Genomic DNA, 10,182 nt, shown 5'->3' with positions numbered 1-10,182 from the left:
ATCATGATATGAGAAAGTAAACACCTTCTTCTTTCAACAAAGTTTTATAAAAATTAAAATCAACCTAATTTTTATATCAAGTCGAGTGATAATTAACATTTTGCTTTAATAATCTTTATATTTTAGTGGCCTAATTATAATATGGAGGGCTACTGATCTAATTGAAGACATCAAAATACAATGGTCACACGTATTTGAGATGAAGGATCTTTGACAATTGCCCTATTGTTTAGGCATGCTAGTATGGAGAGGCAATGCTAAGACCTTAGTCACAAAAAGTGAATATGTAAAGGAATTGCTCAAAAGGTTTAACATATATCAATGTAAGGGACTATCTACTCCATGGAACAAACTGTTAAGTTTAGTAACGATGCTAGAGAAAAATAAGTTGATCATACTTTGTATATTGATAGTTGGTGGAAATTTTAAATTAACTCACCACAAGCAGTGTATTTAGTCGATTCATACTCATTGGAATTCTACAAAATGGGTCATTCGATAATTACAAGGAATGATTAATTTTAGCATTGAATATACAAATGATTGAAATGTCGAGTTTACATGTCATACTGATTCTATTTGGGTTGCCAATCCAAATGATAGGAGGTCCACTTTTGGATATGTATTCAATATAGGATCTAGAGCTATATCATGGAACAATGAGAAGCAACCAACTATTTCACTATCATCCATAGAAGTCTAGTTCAAAACATTATGTAGTGTTTACCTATGTGGTAGTATGGCTCAGGAGAATCCTTAAAGATGTTGGAGAAGAGAAACAAGTACCTACAATTATTAAGTGTGATAACCATAGTTCCATCAAACTTATAAATAACCTAGTGTATCATGGCACGCCAAAGTATATTAAAATATATAGAAAAAAGAAATTGACTTGGCATATTGCACTACAAATGAAAATGTGACTAACATATTTACTAAGCCGCTTGAAAATGATAAATTTGAAGATAAATTTGAAACTTGTAGAAACATATTGTGTGTTGTAGAAAATTCATTTCTTGATTAAAAGGGACTATTAAGAATAATCGAGAATGTAAAATAAATAAGAAACACAAACTAGTTATGCTAGAATCACTTCTAGAGTGTCTAGGTTTAGCGTTGGTGATTTATGTTTTCCTTAAGTTTAGGAATTGGTTATGTTTAAATTTTTCTATATATTGTAATTAGTTTCAAGTGATGAATTCAATTCAATTGTGTGTTTTTCTATATGAGATTAATAATCTCTCTAGGTACGTTCTCTATTTATCTAAAAATAATATTTTTGATAGACAATTACATTCAATTTGTATATATTTCATGATTTAAAATCATAATATTCTTCATTTCTAACCAAATTTCAAATAAGGTAAAAAAATATTACTGAACAATGGCTAAAAAGTCAATTTGTATATATTTCATGATTTAAAATCATAATATTCTTTATTTCTAACCAAATTTCAAATAAGGTAAAAAAATATTATTAAAAATGGATAAAAAGTTAATTGAGTGTCCATACTTATAAGGGATCAAATTTGAAGAGAGGGATTACATTTCAATTTGAAGGGTTAACTTCATTTTAGCTTTTCTATATTGGCAAGTTAAAATAAGTTATTCTTTTCATATGAAAATGAAAAATAATTTAAAATTTCATGCATATTTTATATATAACACCACATATGTAGACCTCAAATTAAAAGTAATATATTGAGGCCAAAACTTGAGGTACATTTGAACAAGTACACATATATGGCACTACTTGAACAATATTATAGTGTATATACCAATCATATCAAGCATATTTAATAGGATAATTTATTTACAGTTTATATAGGAATGATATGGAGGGAATTCAATTGGACCATTCACTAATAGTTTATATAAGAATTATATAGAGGGAATCTAATAAGACCAATTATTATTTCATCTCTTGGAAGCCATTCCCTAGATATATCAAGACTCTTCGTTTTTCTTACAAGGTAATAAATCAAACAATTGCAAAGATTTTTTTTAAGGAAAATCAAATATAATGAAACTCTTCTTCTTTCTTACAAGGTAATTTGTCTAATAAATCAAGCAATTGCAAAGAGTTTTTTAATAACAATCAAATATAGTATTATTTTATGGATATCACTCCAAAAGGAAGGGAAAAACAACTACTATTTACAAACCCCAACAAGACAATTTCCCATAAAAGAAACATAAGTTGCTAGAATATTTTTTCTAGGCCTAATGATTTTTAGACATGTGCATTTCTACAAGAGAACACAAAAATAACATTATTTTTTGTCAATAAAAATGAATGTTTAAATTGAACACTAATTAAATGTTGAATTTATGAAAATAAGGAATCAAACTTGCATTGGATTAATTTGGATGAATCCAAGCATGTACTATTGATAAATCCAAGCAAATGGAGTAAGGAATAAATGCAAGGAAGCAAAGTAGAGAGTAAATACAAGCTAGTGGAGTAGGTAGAAAGAAGATCTACTCATGGAACCCCTAAAAGATTGTAAATTATCATTTACAAATCTAAGTAGCAAGAGAATGGAGAAATGACTTGAATTAGAATAGTCTTTGTTTTGTGCAATAAGATGATTCACCACAACAAAACATTTAGTCTTTAATGCCCGGAAGATGTAGCTTCAATAAATAAGTAATATGTATGTAATTGAACTTCATTACAATAAAATTCTATTATATAAAAATGATAACATTTCTTTTTTGAATTATGTTATTAGAAAATATGGTTAACATTCTTATTTGTTTAACTATAATAATATATAAAAAATATATTAATAAAAAAATAATAATAATATATAAAAAATTATTAAAATTCAATAAATTCAATAAAATAATGTTAAGTAAGACCGATTATAAAAAGTTTCCTTATCCTTCATCCTTCATTTAAAAAACTCAAAAGTAATTTTATTTTCAAATTTAAGAAGATATTTTTTATTTTAATTTTGATTTGTATAGGAAATAATTTTATCCTTATCTATTACGAGCCAGAAAGCTAGACAACTTCAATTTTAAACGCTAAACCCTACACCTTATTACACAGTTTCGTGAGGATTCTTCGCCAATATTAAATCTCCATCTCGGGGTCGAAGTCGAAGTAATGAAAGCAACACATTTTAAAATATTCCCAGATTTCTTTTTCAATCTCGTTTTTGGCACTTAAAAATTTATGCACAATAGGGTTTCGCCGGGCACGTTACTTGAATTATTTTTGCAAAATTAGCTGATCTATATTTGACCGTTTTCCAGGCCATTTAATCAAGTCTTAGCGAGAACGTTTACTTTGCTGTTGCAATAAGGAGATTAGTCTGAGTTTCTAGATGACGGCGATGGCCGGGACTTCCATCAAAAATGACTCGCTAGGGTTTGGGCAATTTCTTTTACTGATATAATTTGGTTTAGGTTCTAACTATGATTTAATGTTATTTTGTGCAAGTAGGTGAGATTTGGATTTTTTTAAAGATTTTTCGAATATTTTAGAATTTTATTATAATATTTTTTTTAGCATTATGTAATGGGTGAGTTTTGGATTTATGGTAGATTTTTGGAATATTTTAAAATTTTATTATAATTTTTGTTTTCATTATATAATAGAGTGATGACTTTTAGAATATTTTTGAATTTGACTAGCAACAAGTCATATTAACTTTTTAACTTATTCGTAGAAGATATTCTTGAAATATGCAATTGCATTAAAAACAATATTTTAAAATAATTGACATATAATTAGCACAACCATATTAATAAATTTGTTTGATAAACGTGAATAAGCACATATGAAACACATATATTAATTACGAATAATATGAAGGCTTAATGTTATTATGAATAATATTAATATAATAAGCACAATAATATTAACTTTTTAACTTATCCATAGTTATGCAATTGCATTAAAAACAATATTTTAAAATAATTGACATATAATTAGCACAACCATATTAATAAATTTGTTTGATAAACGTGAATAAGCACGTATGAAACACATATATTAATTACAAATAATATGAAGGATTAATGTTATTATGAATAATATTAATATAGTAAGCACAATAACAACATTAATAATATATTTTTACTATATTATATTATTACTATTATATAAAAAAAATTATAATAATAATAAATAAAGATAATAATAACAACAATCATATTAATAATTATTTAACAAATTATATTATTAATAATTTAATAAATAATGATGAAGTAATTATGAAATAAATATTTTAAAACATGAAACAACAATTTAAAATCAAAGCTATGCTTATACACAACAATCTGATCTTCAAACAGGTTGAGGGAGACCTTAACCTTACACCAAAAAATATGTTGTTATATATTTTTTATATATAAATAAATGTTATAAATAATAATGAAGAACTTATCATGGATGAACTTATTAGAATTTGAATAATTTCAAATCTTTAGGAAATAGGTGGGTGCTAATCTAATCTTTTTAAATTTATTAAAAGTAATGGACCATGTTGCTAAATAAAAATTGCTTATATATAAATGAATGCTATAAATAATAATGATGAACTTATCATGGAGAAAATTATTAGAATTAAATAATCTCAAATCCTTAAGAAATTGGTGGGCAGGGAACCAAGTGATATGAATGTAATTTTTTAAATTTATTAAAAACCAATGCAATGTAACAAATTTTGTAATACCCTTCAATCATTGATAAACATTAAGACTATGCATATGTTGAGCACATCTCTTTGAGAATCAATCCAAATCTTCAATTAAAATAAAATAAAAAAATTAACAAACCATTTTTCATCTAAAGTTCATATACATAAGCTTATAAATAGTAATCTCCAACTTTTAATAAATTATGAATTTATTAAAAACCAAAATTAATTTTTTTTTATGAATCATCTAAGAAAATTAAAATACAACATTTTTTTTTTATCACTCATAAAAAAAATTAATTAGTTACTTCATTATGGTTGAATTTACAAATTGAAAAAGATTTCTATTGTTAGAATGAGTTGAAGGTGAGTTTCCTCAGTAATTTTATTGTACAAATTCACCAATTTAAAGACTCTATTTTTAAAATTCAAGTTTAGTCTTTCACGTTTTGAATCTGAAATAAAGGACTTTTGCTTAATTTTGAGTCCAAAACGGAAAACATCCGCAGTAACTATTTATTTTTTTTAACAATTTCTCTTCAAATTTGACGGGAAAAGAAGGAACAAATCTCAAAATGGTCAACATGATATTTAGACTTTGATGCAATGATCAAAATTTCAGCTACCAACTCATTTTGAATATTATACGCTTGAGTCATTCGACAGATAATCGACTTAATGCAGCCCAAACTCCATTTTGATGTCAAAATTAACATATTCAGACTGTTTTAACAGATTTTAACAAATTGACCTGAAATTGTTTTCATATTATTTAAAAAATGTATAAATAGATTAAGCGGCTTGGAAATTTTAAAAGTAGCAAAATTTTACAAATTAAACCATTCAAATTCAAAGTTTTTAAATATGTTTGCTGAATTTAAATTAAAATGGATTATAAAAAATACAGAAATTAGAGTAGTTTAAGGTGGCGAAGCTTTTACTCACAAAAGAATAGAAAATCTAACATGATTTTGATGAAATCTAAAAGAAAATTTTGGAAATCTGAGTTACAGTTGTCAAGCTTCAAAATTTTGAGTACGAAAATAATTTTTTTTATAATGTTGAATTATATTCCACCATAAAAACTATTCAAATACTCCCAAAATCAAATTTATTGAAAAAAAAACTAAATTCACATCACATAGCTTCTAAACAATTAAAAAAATACATTTAATCCATCCTTAAACTATGCTAAAAAAATTTACTATAATATTTTTATAAAATCCGTACAATTTTCTTTTTTTATAAAATCCATACAATTCTGTTTTAAATTAATGAAAAAAAACTACTTTGTGAGGATTATATAAAGCATATATAATTTACTGCGTGAGGAAGTTATAATTCAAGTAAAATATTTATTTTGGTTTTTTTAAATAATTTTGTATGAGATGATTATTAATATATAAAATAAAAGACAATGTATCTGCTAATTATCTCACTGTTATTTAAATTAATTTTAACTTTAAAAATCATAAAATAAAAAATATCTATGCTTGACAGAATAGCAAGTGGATGTAGATTGAAAACCCCTAGCATCAAGAAATTACTGCCATCCTACATGAAGGAATTGAAGGAGTTTGTTAACCAATCAATTAAATATTTAAATAATTTATTTATTTATTTATTTTTTAATTATTTTATTCAAGGAGTTTGTTAACCAATCAATTAAATATTTAAATAATTTATTTATTTATTTTTTTTTTAATTATTTTTTTTATTCTTATAGATTTCAAATTAGGGTGGAAGTAAGTTACTTTGAAAGTTATTGATTTTATAAAATATATTTGAACAATTTTTCTAAAATATTTTATTGAGTTAAGAGGCTCATTTTATAGGTCAGTATGATGTGTTCTAAAAAACAATAAAAAAAATTGAATAACTATAGAAAACATTTAAATATTGTTGTTTCATAAAAAAAATTTGCAACTTATTTAGATCCCTCTAAGCTCAAGTTAGATCCATATTTAAGATGAATTTATGCTGTAGTATAATAAAAATAATAATATATATTCAATTTGCAACTTGATATTTTTGAGAAATTTTCTTTTAATTCAAATTTATATATGGAAATCTAATCAATTATAATATATGTACATTGTTTATTTGGGCATTGGGCCTTGTCTAAGCTGAAGAATTGTCTCCATGGTCAAAAGTGGTTGGAATCAGACCAATTTGTTTTCAAAAAATCTAGCAGTAGCAGTGTTTGAATCATGTTTTTGATGATGGAAATAGATTCAGCACCATCAAAAACTTTTAATGCACCCAAAACCTTGAAATTTTATAGTTATAACTTAAATTTACAAAAATTCTTGCGAAATTTTATCAAAATCATGTTAAAACTCCTATAATTTTCAAATTAGCAGGCTGGTTACACTACGGTAACCACTACGGCATATGGATCTGCAACTGGATTTTTTAAATAATTTTTCTAATCCAAATTCATATATAGAAACAGAATCAGTTTGAGAGTGGGGCGTATTAGGTGAATGGTGTAGAGTCGGTAGCGCAGACATCGAGAAATTACGACCGTGCTATCCCACTGAGGGAAGAAAAATAATGCAGACTGTGCAACCAACTAATTAAAATGTTTAAACAAATCTGTTCTATCTTTTTTAATCCTGTTTAAACAAATAATCTGTTTTATCTTTTTAATCCTTCCGACGGCTCATACAAGTCAATATGAAATCAACCGGAAGTTACGTGAATATTCAACCGATTTCAAGAATATCTACGGAGAAAAATAAAGCGTTTTTGTCATCACATTACCAAACTCCATCGAGCTGTGGCTCACCTCGCATACCCCATTCAAATTATTACTTAAGTCGGCGCATAACAGTATCGTGGCAATCAAAAATATCCTCACAAATGTCAAAATATCCTCACAAATGGGTTGTCACGCCGTGTACATATTATCCTTAGCCTAGAGCTTAAAATAGAGCGAGGTTGTGTTGAACACTGGCCTTGCCATAGACTGGTGGGAGTTCTGGTAGTCCTGATTCGATTCTTAATGCAAAACTGATTCCTGTTAGTTGCAATGGTGAAGATGATGGAGGGAAAGGACGTGTTTGATTTGGCTAAAAGAGTGGCCAAGGGAAGATGGTTTGTGGTTTTTGTGTCATTTCTTATTATGTCCTGTGCTGGTGGCACCTACATATTTGGGATCTATTCAGAAGTAATCAAAACGGCCCTGGCCTATGACCAGAGCACTCTGGATACCTTGGGATTTTTCAAGGATTTGGGTGGAAATGTTGGGGTCGTTGCAGGTCTCATCAATGAAGTCAGTCCTCCATGGGTTGTTCTCTTAGTGGGAGCCATCATGAATATCGTTGGGTATTCCATGATATGGTTGTCGGTGACCCGACGAGTTGCCAAGCCCAAGTTATGGCAGATGTATTTGTATATGACCATCGGAGCTAATTCCCAGACATTTGCCAACACAGGATCTATGGTTACCTGTGTCAAGAATTTCCCGCAGAGCCGGGGAGTTGTGTTGGGGATTCTGAAAGGATTTGTGGGTCTGAGTGGAGCAATGTTTACTCAGATATATCATGCTGTTTATGGAAATAGTGCCAGTGGATCTGCTGGTGTGATTTTGCTGCTGGGCTTGTTGCCCAGTGTAGTTTCTCTGATTGTTATGTTTATAGTGCGTCCCACAAAGGAGACCACAGAAAAAAATGAACTGAGGCGATTCTACCATTTTCTTTACATAGCTCTGGGATTGGCAGGGTTTCTCATGGTTCTCATCGTGGTTGAGAATGGCTCTGACCATTTTTCAGTTGCAGGCTACAGAATCGTAGTTGCGATTATTGTGGTTTTCCTTTCTCTTCCTCTCGTGGTGGTTACTAAGGCAGAGATGGACAAAAAGAAGCAGCAACAGATTTCTACCAAGAGCTCAACCGTAGAAATTGAAGTTACAGATCATGCCAAAATCATTGTGCGTACGAAAGTAAATGAAGAGAAGGAAGCCCAAACCCAACATGACGCCAATGAAGGAATGTTGCTGAGAAGCGCAGAATATACTGATAATCAGAACCAAACTGTGAGATCTTCTCTTGGATCACGTATTGTGAAATTGTTCAAAGGCCCCAAACGAGGAGATGACTTTACAATTCCTCAAGCTCTAGTAAGCATCGATATGCTGATCCTGTTTGTGGCCACTACTTGCGGGGTTGGATCAACTCTGACCGCCATTGATAACATGGGACAGATCGGGAAAGCTCTTGGCTACACTCATCAGAATATAACCACCTTCGTTGCTCTTATTAGCATATGGAATTTTCTAGGCCGCGTTGTTTCTGGGTTTTTATCGGAAATTCTTCTCCAGAAGTATAGATTTCCCAGGCCGCTGATGATGACAATAGTTTTATTTATTGCTTGTATTGGGCATCTTTTCATAGCTTTCGCTCTTCCTGGTTCGTTGTACGTTGCATCCATCATAATTGGACTTTGTTTTGGAGCTCAGTGGCCAGTATTGTTTGCTGTTATCTCGGAGCTTTTTGGTCTCAAGTATTATGCTACTCTCCTTAATCTTGGAGCAGCGGCAAGCCCCTTGGGATCTTATCTTCTGTCTGTCAGAGTTGTGGGATACTTGTACGACCAAGAAGCAAGAAAGCAGTGTGCTGCTCTCCAGAATTGTAAGGAGATTACTTGCAGTGGGCATAAATGTTTTCGGCTTTCGTTTATCATTATGACGGCCGTGACCTTTTTTGGAGCTCTGGTTTCTGGCATTCTTGTTTTGAGAACGAGGCAATTCTACAAAACGGATATATATGCCAAGTTTCGAGAACCAGAAAACTCAGCGTCATCGCAATCCGATAATCAGAGAAATGTACAGATGATCAATGTTGAAATCCAGAGAGCAGCAATATAGCTTATTAGGGGTATAAAAATTAGCGAAGTAGGTGTGTAAAAATTGTGGATGAACCCCCTTTCAGACCATGTCTAAGAATATGCATTCGGCTTGCTTGTATGAACTGCAACTCGAGCGCGGTGGAACCTCCGCTAACACACACAAATTACGATGTTGGAACTGCCTGAATTTTCAAAAGCTAATTGCATAACTTGCAATTGCAATTGTAATTTTTACTAGTCTAAAAAGATATAAGCAATATGAAAGTAAGTCTCATCAAATATTATTAATTATATTCATGGTTGTATTATTTCTATATTCTGCATTTGAGAGCACGATGTGTTGGTTGGGGTGGTTGGTTTTCGCACCTCAGCGGAGTTCGATTTCTACGAGCTGCGGGATGCTGCAGCACATTTATTTCCGTGATGATATCTCTACACGCTACAACAACGATATTTGTATATCTGCTCGCTTCCGCAACATTTGTTGTATGATGATTCTTCAGCGGGGATGTTTCTCCCCCACTGAGAAAAAATTATTTCTATATTCTATTTTATCAATACCTTTTTCTATATTCTATTTTATCAATACCTTTCCGTGCTGTCTTCATATTGTTCAATCGTTCAGCTTAATTATACATACAATTTGAGTCGCAATAAAAAATATAGAGCAAGTACATCA

The 10,182-nt window shown here is 29.8% G+C and overlaps 1 protein-coding gene across 1 annotated transcript; it reads left to right on the top strand.

The window, feature by feature from the left end:
- Positions 1 to 7,541: 7,541 nt before the first annotated feature.
- Positions 7,542 to 9,794, top strand: LOC149204068 (protein NUCLEAR FUSION DEFECTIVE 4-like). Its single transcript, XM_089394625.1, has one exon. It carries the CDS (start codon positions 7,687 to 7,689, stop codon positions 9,520 to 9,522), a length of 1,836 nt encoding a protein of 611 aa, XP_089250751.1. The 5' UTR covers positions 7,542 to 7,686; the 3' UTR covers positions 9,523 to 9,794.
- The last annotated feature ends 388 nt before the right edge of the window (positions 9,795 to 10,182 follow it).

This window comes from Pinus tabuliformis, chromosome 1_2, assembly GCF_031772625.1.
Source record: "Pinus tabuliformis cultivar Carrire ecotype Pingquan chromosome 1_2, CPIR1, whole genome shotgun sequence".
Taxonomy (NCBI): Eukaryota; Viridiplantae; Streptophyta; class Pinopsida; order Pinales; family Pinaceae; genus Pinus; species Pinus tabuliformis.
The sequence above is the reverse complement of the archived record's forward strand: the minus strand, read 5'-3'. Positions and strand labels throughout refer to the sequence as shown.

Coding starts and splice junctions, on each gene's coding strand:
- LOC149204068 (XM_089394625.1), top strand. CDS start 7,687: ATGGTGAAGATGATGGAGGGAAAGGACGTGTTTGATTTGGCTAAAAGA.